General features: G+C 42.8%; 1 protein-coding gene across 4 annotated transcripts in view; it reads left to right on the top strand.

The window, feature by feature from the left end:
* The first annotated feature begins 1082 nt into the window (after window positions 1-1082).
* The window catches only part of LOC107391651 (nesprin-2), an 81979-nt gene continuing 65842 nt past the window's right edge, over window positions 1083-17219 (top strand). For 2 of the 4 annotated variants that reach the window (XM_054742060.2, XM_054742056.2), the window contains exons 1-7: window positions 1083-1492; window positions 1567-1737; window positions 3770-4012; window positions 6342-6466; window positions 6880-6991; window positions 7238-7375; window positions 8216-8362. In XM_054742060.2, the coding sequence (XP_054598035.2) occupies window positions 1699-1737; window positions 3770-4012; window positions 6342-6466; window positions 6880-6991; window positions 7238-7375; window positions 8216-8362 (804 nt within the window). In that variant the 5' untranslated portion in view covers window positions 1083-1492; window positions 1567-1698. The remainder of the gene's footprint in view (window positions 1493-1566; window positions 1738-3769; window positions 4013-6341; window positions 6467-6879; window positions 6992-7237; window positions 7376-8215; window positions 8363-17219) is intronic. The other 2 variants (XM_054742058.2, XM_054742059.2) reach the window with 2 other exon arrangements.

Raw genomic sequence — 17219 nt, 5'->3', positions numbered from 1 at the left:
AGCCACAGACAAAGTTAACCTTTAAACCCAAACACACAAAAGACCCCACTGGATCATCCTCAACTTCTGACTGAGTTAAAACTACAAAGGTTCAAAATTCACACAAATCCAAACGAACAGGGGTTGAAACTAAACAAAACCTGGAGGACAGCAGAACCCCTGCACTGCTGCCTCTCAGACTGCTGAAGGCACAGCCTTTTTATACAGGCGTTGGCAATCAGTGAAGATTCCTTGCAGCTGTGCTCCTCAGCAGCCCGGGAGAGAGGAGGAGGAGGGGCAGTGTCAGGCTGATTCAGCAGGACTTGGTGATTCTGGCTGCTTCTCTCCACAGGCCAGCCTGGCATCCGTAACAACTACAACAATGCCAACAAACCTCTTTTATTTAAGCTAATTTTATATTTTAGAGGTCAGTTTGCTGTGATAGGATTCATCGTTTGACTATAAAAGGCACGATGTTGACTTTACTCCTTGTCACCAGAGATTTGAACTAAGATCTCATGTGATTTCATGGTTTTGTCGGACAATGTGACGAGATGGACAACAAGCGTTTTCTACATCAGCTCAGCATCTGGAAAACTGGCTCTTTCTGTGTTTGCTGATGTGGAGTCCTGATCAGTTGAACATTCGATGATTAAATTCTGAGAATTTAATTAAATGGTTGAGTTATTGTGCTAAAACTATGCAGTCACACTTACACACACACACACACACACACACACACACACACACACACACACACACACACACACACACACGCTCCTTCCATCAGAAGGTTAACGAATCCCACTTTGACAGACACACTCAAACCTGTACTGAAACCAAATGGAAAGCGGGCTCTAGTGGGTTGTGACCCAGTGTGACCACTTCACACCAATCAGTCTTCACCTGAGTGACCTGTCATGTTCCTCTGTAAAGAGATGGACATAGGGAAGTGGTATCTGTGAACACAAATGCATAGAAGGACATTTTTCATCGTCTAATTTCAGTTCCTGGTCCTTGACACCGTGTCAATACTTGTCTGTCTGAAGGATGTAAGTATGAAAGGTAAAAGCTTTTACTTTTCAGTTGCATATTAAATGCTGATGTTTAAGCCACTTTCTAGAGACTCTTGGAACTCAGTCCTGTTTTCTTTGAACCGGTTTAAAGATTCACCACAGAAATCCCCCAGTTGCATGAGAAAACACACATTTGTAAGGCATTTGGAGCCTCGACACGCCACCCACTGGCCCATTCAGAAAGCTTTATGTTGAAGCAGATCGGTGTCTCGCTGGCCCTTCAGCTCCACCTCTGTGGCCACACTGGTGCCCTGTCACCCCTCTAGGGAGTGGTTTCATCCACAAGCGGGTGGAGCAGAAAAGAAGCACAAGGAAGCCAGGACAAGCGGACATTAGACAGACAGAGAAAGAAGAGGCAGAAAGGAGAGTGGAAGAGGAAACCTGTAAGCCAAAACTATTTGTAGAATAAAACAGGATTACAGGTGTAACCTGCTCAGGTAGATTCTCCTCATACCCTCCCTCCTCTTAAACTAGAGCAGAGCAGCTCAGGTGGTTGTGTTTTGTGTCTCAGGGATCACTGGAGTCCCTGCCTAGGTCCCGCCCCCATGCAGAGATCCTCCATGTGCATCTGGAGAAGGTCAGCCTGCTGGAGCTGTGGCTGCTGGACGCCCAGAGAAGCCTGGGAGCTGCTGGGTCATCAGCCATGCAGGACATTGTGGAGCAGCAACTCCTCACCTGCCAGGTAAGATCCACCCGCCACAGGGATGAGCTCACTCCCAGCAAATACAGCTGGGAGAACATGTTTTTCATGTGGAATTGTGTTAAATGGGGTCGTGCATGCGGTCTGACCTGGCTGACTGTTGAATAAACTTTGGTAACACTTCATCTTACACTCCCCTAATTACTAAGTACTTACCTAGTAATTACATGATAAGTTAAAGTGTATTATTACCATGTAACTCAGGTTCAATTCTAGCCATTATTTTTATCAATCATTCCCAGCAAATACAGCTTTACACAATAATTACACTTTATTACAATTATACACTTTAATTACACAATAAAACACTTTACTTACTATATAATTACCATGTAAGTACTTAGTAATTAGGGGACTGCAAAAGAAAGCGTTGCCTAAACTTTGAATGCTAACATGCATGTACCTGTCCTAGCAACCAGCTTAAATACCTCATCTTGGGTTCAAGAGTTTATCAGTCAGAAGGCAAATGACCCCGTGCATGGTTGAGAAATCAGGCAGCAACACGTCTGTCCCACGCCTGTTTGTTTTAGTCAGACATTCTTTATCATGTGACTTCAGACTCATCCGGTTGGGTAAAGAAAGACCAAAAGTCATCAGCTAAGTCGATCCATGACTAGTTTACTGATCCATGAAATGAGTGTGGAAATGTGTGCAGACAGGATGTTAGAGGCCGGGATCCCAGGTCAGAGATCTGTTTGTTTACACAAGCTCAGTCCAATAGTGGCGTAAAACACTGTGATGTGGCAGCAGTATTAGCGTGTGTGTGTGTGTGTGTGAGTGTGTGTGTGTGTGTGTGTGTGTGTGTGTGTGTGTGTGTGTGTGTGTGTGTGTGTGTGTGTGTGTGTGTGTGTGTGTGTGTGTGTGTGTGTGTGATGTAATTAAAGCAGCCAAACCACTAAATGTGGCACACCAGAGTGAATATGTAAACCACAAATTCCCACGGCCAGCCCACAGTGGGTCCAGTGATCCCATTCCCCAACGATCAACCCGGTCGCGCCCATCCTGCAGAATATTCTTTATTTATTGTTTAGCTGTGTTTTTGTTTTCTCCCAGGATGCACCTCCAGCTGAGTGCAACCTGAGCCTCTATTAAACCTTCAGAGGTTGAACATGTTCCACTGACCCACCTAACTTCTGAATGGAGCTTTGTGACTAAAACAAACAGCTGATGATGAGAACGTGTCTGCTATTCAGATTTGCTGCAGCCACACTGACGGATGCTACCTCATGACGCAAATCTGACTCAAACACTTTAAACCTTCGGTGCATAATGGTCACTACAGTGGACAGGTACTCAAAATTGTTATTTATTTATTTTTGCTATTAAGCACAGCTGTTGAAGGCTTTATTGCATGTGAGCCCCTCCATTTGGACTTCAGTTAGGCAAGCCAACATATTTCATGTTCAGAATGCACGCTGTCCACTGAGATGGACATGTAATAAAGTATTTGTAAATTAACAAAATGTCACAAAAAATTTGTTGAAATCTGTTTCATTCGCACCTAAAGATGAATGAAAAAAATTGTATAAAAAATCATGGTTGAAGATCTCATAATTCATGCATCAGAGGGTTAAAAATGCAAAAGCTAACATGAGCAAGGGTGTGGCCAACTAAACAACCCTGTAGGCTTTAACCCTCTCAGGCTCAAAATGAGTTCTGATAAAAGGACAAACAACTAAGTCCTTCAGGGGTACTTCTGAGTTAAAAATTTCTCATGAAATACGTGTGTGGAGTAACCAGGTAGGTAGGTTTTACCGTTGCTAATCTGCAACGCCTGCCTCCAGAGGGTTAAGTCACACTATTATTAAACATCTCCTGAATCCATGAGCTTGGAAAATGTATCATATTTGCACATTTGCATAAATCTTTATTTTCTTATTAGGGACAGATAGATATTTTTTAATTAAAAAAAGTATGCAATCTAAGAAATGTTTTGTTTTTGTAAGCAGCATTTTTGACAAAGTTCTGCTAATAAAATCTAAATTGTAAAAAAATGACTTTGGTTCACATTTAGGAAATGTTTCTGGAGATCGAGGCGAAGGTAGCAAACCTGCCAGTCCTCGGCCCAGCATCAGACCACCAGCAGCAGTCTAATGAACTGGAAGCTGTGGGTTCCCAGAAGGAGGAGGCTGACCTTCTTGCCTCCAGACTGGATCTTCTGAAAGCCAAACTGATCTCCTTGCAGCGGCTGCTCCAGGACAGACAAGGGGAGGAGAAGATGATCAGCAAAAAACACCCACTGGAACAGACTACCACCGTCAGTACAACACCTCTAATAACACCAAAATGGAGATGTGTTACCCCAGTGTGTCTTTGTTAACACTGTGGTGCATCTTAAACAATTATTTTAACTCAATAGAGCTTAACTTTTCCAGTGAAGGAACATCAGATCGCCTGTTCTGTCTGTGCATGGATGTTTCTGTGGAACCCACTAGCTTACCTGGTCACACCCTGTTGGTTTACCCAGGAAGCATGTGTATGTGTGTGTAACCACGGTGACTCAAAACTGTTATGTGCAGTTTCTGGTCAGCAAAGGTCAGGAGAGTACTGTCCAGTATGAAGTAGCTCAAGTCTGTGGCTCAAAGCCACTGAAACCAGTTTAAAAGCAACAACTGAAGGTGCTAAAAACTCGTTAGCAGTTATCGTTAACAGTTTGTTGTTGTGGTTGCCTTTGCTAACACAGCCAGAGCAGTGAGAGCCATTCTTCCTGTAATCAACTTCTTCCTGTCTTACTGGTGCACTGGTCTTCTGAGCTGATGCTTTCAGAGGGGAGGTGGTTCTGCTGCTGTCTGAGTCACAAAAAATGGACACATCTTCACTTTGGGGATGTTCAGCTTTTGTAGGCCAGAGCTGTCCATCCATCCATCCATCCATTTTCATCCACTTATCTGAGGTCAGATCATGGGGGCAGCAGCCTAAGCAAAGACACAGACTTCCCTCTCCACAGCCACTTTGGCCAGCTCCTCATTGGGAATCCCAAGGCGTTCCCTGGCCAGCTGAGAAACATGATCCCTCCAGCATGTTCTAGGTCCTACCTTGGTTCTCCTCCCAGTTGCATGTGCCCAGAAAACCTCACCAGGGAGGCATCCAAAAGCCATCTTTACTGGGTGTCAGAGCCACCTCAACTGGCTCCTCTCGGTGTGGAGGAGCATCAGATCTACTCCAAGCCCCTCCCAGATGACTGGGCTTCTTACCCTATCTCCAAGGAAGAGCCCAGATACCCTGCAGAGAAAATTTCTTTGTGCCGCTTGTATCTGCGATCTTGTTCTTTCTGTCACTACCCAAAGCTCGTGACCATAGATGGGGTTGGAACGTAGATTGACCGATAAATCAAGAGCTTTGTCTTCCTGCTCAGCTCTCTTTATCATGACAAGCCATCTTCACTGCTTTGGCTGGGTCTAAAAATCCTGACTTGACATTCAACCGGTAGCTGGGGCATTGGTATTGCCTGAGACTTGAGTTTATCGGAAGATTTAGATTTCAAATTCTACCTTTGAGTACTGTTAATTTGCATCAGGGTCCCACATGCAGGATGCAGCTACATCTGTTAACTTGTGGACAGAGGATGAATGCACAACAATGCCATGTTCAAGAGGCATCAGATATACCAAGAACAACAGGGGCTCCAAAACAAAACCTTGTGGTACGCCAAACCAGGACTGGACGAGGAGGAGGTTTGATGACCTGCATGCTGGTCCAGACAGCAAAAACCATTGCTAGTTTGGTCCCTGTATAACGGATAACTCCCTTATTCTTGAATAGTCTTCAACATTTCAAAGTCATTTTTGCTTTTAGGTTGGTTGTTAAATATGTTCTAAGTATTTACTGCATCCAACTTATGAGCTGCAACATGTCCCTGCAGGGTGTTCTACAAGGGTCACTCTATGAAATATAGGAGAGATGGTCTTGTCTTTATACTTTCTTGGCTACATGTGTGACTCCAGCACGCTTCACAATTTTAGATTTATCAACAAGATGTAATGAAATCCTAATCACCTAATTGGTTTGAATAGTCTAGATATTTTCCGCTCAAGATCAAACAGTCGAAACTAGTTGATTCTCAAAGGGGTTGCGAGGTCTCGAACACCTCATTAGTAGGTTCCTGTTTTCACTGAAATGATGTTTACTCTCATATCTGAGTGCTGATTAGAAGTCTCTTTTTGAAAATTAGCACATTTAAATGTGTTATGTGCTGTTTTTTTTACTTTTGTCTTTTTTAAAATGCTTTTCATGGTCAAGTCAACATTTATTTGTATAGCACATTTGACTTGCAACTGAAACCACAGACAGAAAAGTCAGAATACAAAAAACTATTTGCAAAAAAAAACAAAAACAACAATAAAAGAGCACAGATAAAAGTTTAGAAGAACAAGAGATCATTATCAATGACATTACAAAGCATAAAACAGCGTTTTCAGACATACTTTGAAACAGGTCACAGTATCTGCTGTTGAAGGTTGGTTTATGCTTATATATCTTTTGAATATCTTTTATCTTATATATCTTTATATATATATATATATATATATATATATATATATATATATATATATATATATATATATATATATATATATATATATTAGTTGTTTATTTTGCAGAAGTTGGAACACGAGATCAGTGAGCAGAGAAAATTGACCCAGGCCATCGCCAGGCAGAGCAGCAGAGTTCGACGTTACAGCCAAGAGGACCACAGTCAGCTGCTACCAAGGTAACTGGCTCCATTAAAACTTATTCTCATGTTTATCTGTTTGTGTTATAAGTGTACGTGATATTTTAAAGTATGTTCTCAGTGGATTTGGTGCATCCAAATCTGCTTGTGTCTCTGGAAAAGTCAAACAACACACAAATTTTATACATTTTATAAAAATACGGACAGATATTTCAGCCATGTATGTTGTGTGTGTGTGTCTGTTGTAGACTGTCAGCATGTTTGGTTTTACGCTGTGTTACTTAGCCTTCCTGCCCCTCTTAAACCGTGGTTTTGTCATTTAAATGAGATTGGTTTGAAAGTAAAGTTTTTAAACTATATTTAGCAGTTTGATGCATAAAACAGTACATTGCAAAACTAGAAAGGAGAGTTGTAATGAAGTGTAAATGCTCAGGCGTGGCCCTTCGCTGCAGGTCGCCTCCTGCTGAGGCTGCTGTGGAGAAGAGTGTTGCACAGAAGAAGTGGGATCACCTTCACATTCGGCTGCTTGCTTTGGAGCCGAGCTGGCTGCTTCCTCCGGCTCAGGTAAGGCCTTTATCGTGACAGCTGAGGAGCTTGATTATCACTTTTCAAACACAAAAAGAAAAGAAAAATCTGTGTTCCCGCCATGCTTGATTATCACCTTCTTTGAGCTGGAGCCACTTTGTTGTCCCGGTGGTGTTATGGGAGCTCCTGCAGGGCCTGATTAGACTTTGTGTGTCTTTTACTATCCTTCACATGTTTTTCTCTCCCTCCCTGTGGATGATTTTCGTGTATGCGTCTCTCTCTTAGAAGGTGACAGACTCATCTATGGAGGGTAGTGATGGAACAGCAGGGTGCATGATTGGCACAGAACACCTGAAAGAGCTTCAAACCTCCATCAGGCTTCTGAGAGAGCTAGGCCACACATCTGCAGAGCTTCTGAATCAGGTGAGATGTTATTAGGACTGCTTGTCAGATATGTGAAGTGTGTGTGTGTGTGTGTGTGTGTGTGTGTGTGTGTGTGTGTGTGTGTGTGTGTGTGTGTGTGTGTGTGTGTTAAATCCATCACAATTAAGCTCAAGTGTGAACATGTATGAAAGAATAAAAGCTCCTTGTGAGTTTAGAGAAAAGTTTGTAACAAAGTTCATCAATCACTGACCACTTCCTCTCTAGGCTGGAGAAGACAACCAAGCAGCCCCCCCCCATCCACACACGCATGCACAAACACACACACACACACACACACAAACACACACACACACACACACACACGCACACACGCATCCACACGCACACACACACACACACGCTTGCACAAACACACACACACACACTTGCACAAACACACACACACACATGCACAAACACACACACATGCCCACACACACACACAGGCATGACCACACACACACACACACACACACACACACACACACACACACACACACGCTTGCATAAACACACACACACACACGCGCATGCACACACACACACACACACACACACACACACACATGCACCTGAGCACACTCTGGGGACCATTTGTTCTTGGGTTTTTCTTTTGGCACGTTTGAAAAAAGACAGAACCTGACATCACGTTTTGTAAAAAAATTAATTAAAAAGAAAGAAAGTAAAAACATTAAAGTCAGCCATTAAAAAGTGAACCTGGAAAGACATTCACCTCATGCCACTACTCCACAAGGTTCCTGTACTCACTAAAACGCGTGGGTGTATTTTGCTTTAAACGTTCATCTTTGATGTAAAGTGTTAGTGACCTTTGCTCGGCAGGCTGTGGGGGGCTCCCATCAGCCACCGGAGGAGGAAGTGTTTCACGCGTTACACAGACTCTTCCTGTCTTTGTCCTCCGTCAACAAGCTGCTGAACTGGCCTGCTGAGACGAATCAAGTACAGGACTCCCAGCTGGGTCTCCTGCAGGTACAGGTGGACTCACCAGATAAATCTGAACAATTATGAGTGAAAAATAACTAACTTAGGTAACAAGGAAATGATGTCACTAATTTATCTAACCCAGATAAAAAAAACTATACAAGATTTTCTTTAAAATGTTGTCTAAATGAAATGTTTACTTAACCCTTTGATGCATAATGGTCACTACAGTGGACAGGTACTCAAAATTGTTATTTATTTATTTTTGCTGTTAAGCACAGCTGTTGAAGACTTTATTGCATGTGAGCCCTTCTATTTGGACTTCAGTAAGTCAAGCCACCATATTTCATGTTCAGAATGCACGCTGTCCACTGAGATGGACATGTAATACATTATTAGTAAATTAACAAAATATTACAAAAAATATTTGTTGAAATTTTGTTCATTCACACCTAAAGATTAATGAAAAAATTGTTTAAAAAGTCATGGTTGAAGATTTCATAATTCATGCATCAGAGGGTTAATACAAATACAATAAAGGTGTGGAAAAAAACAAAAAAATGAAAACATTATTTCTGATTATAAGTCACTCTGAGTTTTCATGCAGGCTGAACATAAAATAGTCTCCTACACCTATCTCCTGCAGTAGCATCTGATAGAAAACAGATGATGAAATTCTAGGATATGAAAAGCCTGACAGATCTACGTCACACTGTCACTAACATTCATGGACTCACCCATCTTGACTCACGACGGGGAAGGCTGTTGTTGGTTTAGCGTCCAGGAAACGGCAGAGAACGTCTCGTCCATTAGAAGCTAATTGTTAGCATTAGCAACTCCACCACACAGTCCAATGATCAGGAAATGAGAGTCCATACCCTTCCATGTCAGCTCAACTCTGACCCCACCCCATGGAAATCCTACAAGGCCCTAGAGACCACTGCTAACGCGCTGATTAACGAGTAAACCACACCTTTAAAATGCTTTGTCCTGCACAACAGCACCTATAAAACACTGACGTTTCCGTAGGAAGGCTAAAAAGTTTGTCCTAAACTGTTTTCAGGGTCACAGAGCTTGTTCACTTGATGTGAAAACGTCAATCAAGTTTCATGTTGATAATCACGTCAAGTCTCTGTTTCAGAGAAAAAAAGCCACAAATGGGTCCATTGTTTCTCATCCTGAAATGCAGCAGTGTTGGTTTGCTTTTAGCGCCTCCTAGTGTCTGTTTTGATTTGCTGCAGTTAAATCCAAACTGAAACTCTCCTCCTCGCTGTGCGCTCCTGCTTCACTCCTTCATCTAACTGCTGACATGCACCTCAGCCTTCATTAGTTTAAATGTTCAAATACATTTTTCTACCTGTGACGTTTTTGTCCGCAGGTCAGCTGGTGGAGCAGATTCAGTCATCGGTACAGGTTTGTCCTTCACGCAGCACGAGGATGTTGCATAGGAGAAGGCACAGCAGCACCTCCATTTACTGAGGAGTCCATCAACTAATACACTGATTCATTAATTTACCAAATTTTAACTACTAACTAACAACAAATACAATTTAATTTAGTATTCATTTGTTTATTATCTTTAACTGAGGTTCTGAGATTTCTTCCTAAAGCCTGCCGCATACGAGAGCAAACTGCTGAGCTAACGGCCTCGAATGAGCTCAGCAGATACCTCGCTGTGTGCACCTGATTCTCACTGAGTTTTCTGCCTCATGAGACGGTTTACTATTTTCCCTCACGGGGGCTAAAAACTCGCCGTGTGCACCACGTGAGCTGCTGGCTGAGCTGAAATATTCTAGTGGCCAATCAAAGCGAGTTCTCCGCTCACATGACCCCAAGATAAATTCAGGTGCAGCCCCCTGCCCTGTCTGAGTGTCAGAAAAATAAACAAACGGTGCCTTGCAGATCGATGGGCCCTTTGTTTCCACTGCCCTCCGGAAGGATCCAGGCGACGGTGCTGTCAGAAGCAGTCTGGGTTTTCAAGGCGCATCTCTTGGAGTAGGCTGGCATAAACACCTTGCCTGGCCCTTTTCTCCAGCCACCGTACCCACACTCTCCTGACCTTGAAGTGACGGTGGCGGCGACGCCTCATCAACAAAAAGTAGAGGCATTTCCTCCTTTTCTCTGTCTCCGTTTACTTTATTTTCTGGCATGCAGACAGGAGGCTGCCATCTAAGTGTCATGTGAGCGGAGAGCGAGCTTTGATTGGCCACTAGAATATTTCAGCAGCTCACTTGATGCGCACTTGATGAGTTTTTACCCTCCGAGAGGGAAAATATCAAACCGGCCACATATTCACCTCAGCGTCTCGTGAGGCAGAAATCTCAGTGAAAATCAGACGCACACGCCGAGGCCTTGCAGAAATAATATACTAACACTTACCTGGAGATGGGATTTTAACCTGTGACCATTCTTCATCATGAGGCCCCATTTGTCCATAGGTGTTGGGCGGGTGGGGGGGAGGTCCAGCAGTCAGATGATTTAGTTATGGCCTGATTTTATGTCTCCGTAGACACGCCGGAGTAATAAACTTTTTGAAGCGTCTCCACATTGAAATGTTCTGCTGGTTTTGTCTGGCTGCTTGTGGAACGCTGTCTTTGGGGTGAGCAGTGGCGGGCGGTGCGTTCCACCCCTGGGCCTTCAGTGATTTCCTATTCAGTCCAATCTAATTTAATACACCTTAAAATACCATCAATAGGACATCACAGCTGGAGAAACCTCACACACACACACACACACACACACACACACACACACACACACACACCAGTGGCTGGTCAAGACACATAATTTCCAGAGTCTTTAAAATCAAACTCGCATTCCCAGTTGAGAGTAGGAAGCTGACCACGGATACCGTCAAATCTCAGAAATGAAAGACGGGTTTAAGAGATGAGACAATAAAATAAATAAGTAAAGCAAACACATTATTTGCATTTGTTTTGGAGAAAATCGTACCGCGAAACAATTGAACATGTTGGCGCAGCTGCACACACCACGTTATACACAATATAAATTGCATAGAAACAGAACACATAGAATTATTTCATTTTGCCATTTTATTTCGTTACCATTTATTGATTATTAACAAAATAAAATGACAAACATTAAAAAAAATACTAATAAAATGTTTCTACTCACCAACATAAATGTCCAGCATGGATCTCCTCCTCTCCTGCTCATTAGAAAATAAAATCCATCCGTCTTTCTTTCCTGAGGAAAACCTCAATGGCTCTGTACAGTTTATCTGTGTGCTTCAGGTCCATGAGTAGATCCTTTTCTATGGACATGGAGGCTAATGCTGAAAGAAGTGTCTGTCCGGTCGTGTTTCTAGCGTACGTTTTAACGCGCTTTAATGCTACCAAATCCATCTGATGCGAGCAACAGGCGTTCCCAGCAGAATAACCTGCAGCGGTTCTCTGAAGCTGTTAGCCGTGGGTACCGTTCATAGTTGCTTGCCTGAAAATGACGAACAAATCCTTTCCCCTGCTGGGACAAGCCAGCTAGCGTTGGAGTCAGACGACCTGTTCTCACAAGATCCATTTTTTCTTGAAAGGTCCGTCTGGAAAATGGTGTGGCAAGTAAATCTGCCACCAAGTCGGTCTCTTCTCCTCTTTCAGCCATCATGTGTTCAAAAATACACTGATAACTGCCTATAGGTACAAATCTCCGTGTTTAGTTTTGATATTTTGCTTCATGCCGCTAGAAAAGTTCTAACTACTGCTTATCCAACCACAGGATGCGTTCATGTCAACTTTTGCGTGAGGCCAGCTAGCTGGCCCGGGCCAAGCTGACTCGTGAGCTGATTGGCTATCGCAACTGGCTCGTCTCTGTTCACTTACAGCGGACAGTGGGCTTCTCGATTGATTCTGAAGGCCTAGAGCAGACTTAATCTGCCTGAAAACACAAGCTAGCTTAAATCTGATTGGATAACACCCAGCCTTGGTATTTTAACACTGGAAGCAGCACAGCCAAGTGGGTATAATATGATATAAAGAAAATAGACCAGTAAACATTTTTGTTAATTTAAAAATAATTACCAAAGGAAAAAAAATACATTTACGCTTTTGAGTATGTTTAGGCCAGCAGAGAAGGCTTTGCTGGCCCTGACTGCCCACCACTGGGGGTGAGTCACGTTTTCATGGAGAATTCTGTCTGCGTCCACTGATTCCATAGCCTAGTGAACTAGACCAAATTCTTGCTTTGCAAAGTTTGGTCTAGGCATGCTCCATTGGAACCTCAGGAGCTCCTACCAGGACTCTGGCTAGCCAGTCACAGCTCTCTAGAGGGGTTTCAAACACATAAAGAGCTGTGATTGGTCCATAATGGTGGGCCAATCATAGTGCTCTATCTGCTTAGAGAACAAATCACAGAGCTGTATCCGCTTTGTGGGCCAATCAGGGCGCTCTATATGGCTGGTGGGTGGGATGATGCAACAGAGTGAAACAAGAGTATGTCACATTCATTGTCCAGTGGAATGCAGAGATCATTTGAAAGACAACGGTAGAACCCGCCCCACAACCGAGAGCTGTCAATGGAGCGTGGCCAGACTAAATAATACATTTATTTAGTCTGGCTTGCCAGGCTACTGATTCCACCATTTCCTCGTAGATTTCAGTCGGAGCACAAACATCTTTTGTTATCTGGCAATCCTGGTCAGAAGGTGTCTCTAGAGCTTCCACAGATGTTTGTGGTTCAGAGGGAACAGCTTCTGCTAGCGGCTGGTGCATAAAGACCTCCGGCTCCTCACAAAGCTTCTCGTCTAGCTCGGTGGTCCTGGAGGAAAGATTCTCCAGTTTGCCTGCGAGATGTTCGTTTATTTTCTTTAACTTTCTAATCTGTTTCTGTAAATCCTCTTTCAGCTCGTTCTGCTGTTCCTGTTCCAACTCTAGTCTCAGCTCTCTCTGCAGTTTTAAAGCACTCTGCAGGTTTTCAGCCAGAGATTGTTTCTCTTGCAGCTGGATTTTTAAAGTCTCAATCGTTTGTTTTAAGGTCTCCGCATTACTCTGGTAATAATCCAGACCTGCTTCTAATTCACTCATTTCTGTCTTCAGCTTCTTGTAAACTCTGTCCTTGTTCTGCGTGTTTTACTCTTTCTGATCAAACCGGAGTCTCAGCAACTGGGATTCCCGTCTTATTCTCATCTGGAGATTTTTACACACATTGTCTTTCTCTTTTAACTGGAAATCTAACTCCTATAAGTCTTTGCTGTAGGGCTCTGCCTTAGCTTTGCAGTCATCCAGTTTCTGATTAAGTTCACTGATTACAGCTCTGGATCTTTCACAGTCGACCTCTAATTTTAATCTTTCATTCGTTTGATCGTGAAAACTTTCTTCCAGTTTTTTCAGCGCTTTATAGTCTTTCACGAACAAATTATCCCCCGCGTCCACGGAGAAGTCCTTGTCTTCCTTGTTCTCAGTGGAGTCGACGTTTTCTATCTTGCTGATGAGATCTGCGTTTGCTAGCTTCAGATCTTTCATTTGCTTATTGAAATCGTTGGTGAGCGAGTCTCTAATCTGCTTCTTGTGTTTCAGAGTCACTCTCAGCTCTGATTCCAGCTTTAAGCTGTTCTGCAGACTTTCACAAACATTTTCTTGCTCCTCTAGCTGAATTTTTAAAGCCTGTATGGTATTTTTGCAGGTCTCTGCATTATCCTGGTAGAAATCCAGGCCCTGATCACATTCACTAATTTTGTCTCTCAGTTTCTGATAAATGTTGTTCCTAATCCGGTCGTTTATCTGACCTCTTTCACACCGGAGTCTCAGCTGGGATTCCTCCTTCAAAAGCCTTTTCAGCTGATCACACACTTTTCCTTTCTTCTGCAGTTGAGTTTTTAAAGTCTCCATCGTGGTTTTGTAGGAATCTCTGATATTTTCTTCATAAACTTCCAGTTCTTGTTTGAGTTCACTAATCCTGCTTTGGTATTTTTCCCGGTCAGTCTCTGTTTGCAAGGTTTTCTCTGGGTCGTGTCTACACGTAGACAAATCCATGGCTTTCTTATGATCAGTAGACATAGTTGTGCAGGCTATGGCTCTTCTGTTAAACTCAATAAACAAATACAGATGCTTGACTCAGAATACGATGCGGCTCCCACCAGTGGTCGCTCGCGAATGAAGTGAGACAGAACTGATCCAGCACCTAATGACGCTGGTCCTCGCTGACGTCACAAAGGTTACGCAATAACGCAGATGCTGTCAAAGGCACATGAAAGGGCCAAGTGCAAAAAGGCACGCAGCACTGGTAGTCATGGTAACCAGGTTCTGGTGTTGTGTTGTTGTTTTGGTTCTGATCAGAGGCAGGTTTAGCAATTTGGGGGCCCAAGGCGAACACAGACATGTGGTCCCTTACACAAAATTTTCAACAATCTTACCTTTAACTGGATTTGCGAAACTCTCCCCTCTTCTGACATGAGTTATTTTCCCTTTTCCTGTATTTCCCTCCTTTTGAGCACTTTCAATATTTGCTCTGCTTTCTTCTTCCTGTCAGCGCTCCTGTCTTTAGCCTTTGTTATTTTTTTTCTATTTTCCATTTTGGTCCCTGTTTTCCTCCCTTTAAACATTTTCCATTGTCTTTCCTTTCTGCTTCCTTTTGATGTTTACATCGAAAAACGACGTCACTTTCAGAAGTGAAGATAAAAGCTTTTATGAAGCATGCTGCTTCTTTCTCTTATTGGAGCCACCAGGATAACTCTATTTCATGCTTCATGTTTTGACTATCGCTTTGAGTTTGTTACGAATGCTGCCGCCTGTCCTCTTCTTCTTATTTGTGGTCTCATGGCACTTGGCAAACAACAATTTGGTGCCACCAACTGGATTGGAGTGGAATGACTACCAATCACTTCCTGTTTGTGCATCGCCGTCTTAATAACCCTCTTATGACCATAATTATAACAGGGCCGCCTGGTATTTTTTTAATCTTATGGCTGTAAAATTGTAATAAAAAGCGCAAAGTGTGTGTAACTCTCCTTTTTTCAGAACAACCTCAGCTTTCAGTGTATGGTTTGTATTTAGAATTTATTTCTATTAAAGCCTTTAAAAAATCAGCTTAAAAGTGATAAAAGCAAAAAACGGATTTGAATTTTTTACATTTATTACTGAACAGGAACTTCAAAATGACTGGGCGAACAATTTGGAATGAACAATTTAAACTTTGATCTGTAATGCATCTATTCTTAAAAAAGTGTGAACCTTGGTATCTTTTTTTTTAGCTATTTTTAAGACCATTTATTTTTGTAAATTTCAGACGTTTATATTTGATGTGGTAGACCTTGAAGCAGTTTCTCTCCAGCTGCAGGCAGAGTCCACACCTCACTGCCATGGGGTGCTTCTCTTGCACACCGTGCACTGCCATACCAAAAACTTTAGTTTTAGCAAATGTAATTATTTATTGTAAAAAGATAAATAATGCTGGAATGAAGCTGAATCTTACAATTAGCAAATAGTTGAGGGTTGTTCAAATAAAAAAATAAAGACTGAACAAACGTTCATATCCTGGTTCACCAGAGATCTGTCCTTCTTCGTGATCACTGTCTTCAGATATAAGCCTTCTGGGACTCCTAATAGATCGTGTTGATTTTCTTTGAGGCATTTCCATAATTTCATGCTGGTTTTATGCTAATTAGCTTCCCCGTTCCGTTATCCGCTTTCACAGCACCACTGTGCTCCATTGCGCTCCGTTTCAATCAGGCTGTACTGTAGGATTTCCCCTCGTAGCAATATTTTCCCTAACTCTGATTGCTTCACGCTATAGATCGTTGGAAAGCTAGGAACTGTTGGAATTTTTTGAATCTGATCAGCCATTCAAACGTTATAAAACGGAGCATTTTGGATGACAAACTCAGCACGTCTCTGAATCTGTGTTGTGATTCGTTGCGCTCAAGATGGATACCGTAATGTACTGTATATGCACGAAAAGCCCCATTTCTAATCTTTTCAGCACTTTTGGAGTTTTAATGATATCTTGAACGGTTCAGGAATTATGGTAATGAGAAGTGCGCATGTCCAATCCCATCTGCGGCAACAGGTTGGTAATAAGAATATTGTGGCATTAACAGAGGGGTGCCGGCGGTCAGGGCTAGGAGGCCCCCCAACACAAGGGGGCCCCAGGCGGCCGCCTACCTACGCCCAATGGTAAAACCACCTCTGGTTCTGATGATTAATAATGTCGCTGATGTGTTTTTCTCAGAAGGAACAGAGACGCTGACGGGCTAAAACAGACACGGCAGCACGCTTTTCCCTGCCGCGGGAGCGCAGCGATTCTGATCTTAGCACGTTTGTTACGTGCATGCTTCCTGCAAACGTGATGATTTGGGCAGATAAATGAAAGAAGTGATGTTTTTAAGAGGTTTTATCTGAGAACGTTTAAGAAGAAGCATCTGTTCTGCTGGCTGGTTCCTGATAACGGGACACATTCCTGCTTGTTTACCAACAACAGACAAGTTTAAACGCTGCTGTGGCTTCACGCAGCCTGGGTGGGGATGCAGGAGGAGCGCTACTGCATCTTCTGGTCTGTTTTAGCCCATCAGCGTCCTTCTGAGAAAAACACATCAGTGAAATTATTAGTCATCGTAACCAAAACAACACTGATCACACAACAACACAACGCCAGAAACGGTTAAAACCGATTAAAATTAGAGGTCGACTGTGAAAAATCCAGAGCTGTAATCAGTGAACTTAATCAGGGACAGTGGTGGCTCCAGAAACGTTTTTCTGCAGATGCTATGAAGGAGTTAGTCTTTGTAATGAGGGTGCTATGAAGGAAGTGGTCATGCGTACCTATTGTTCTCTAAAACACCTTCAACACTAGCAGATACACATGCGTGCACAACACCTCAACAACACCTGAAACAATCACTAATATACATCATAAACATATTAACAATCAATGACTTTTCCATGAAATCATAAACACA

The sequence above is a fragment of the Nothobranchius furzeri genome, chromosome 18 (assembly GCF_043380555.1).
Source record: "Nothobranchius furzeri strain GRZ-AD chromosome 18, NfurGRZ-RIMD1, whole genome shotgun sequence".
NCBI lineage: Eukaryota > Metazoa > Chordata > Actinopteri > Cyprinodontiformes > Nothobranchiidae > Nothobranchius > Nothobranchius furzeri.
This window is presented reverse-complemented; position numbering and strand designations above follow the sequence as displayed.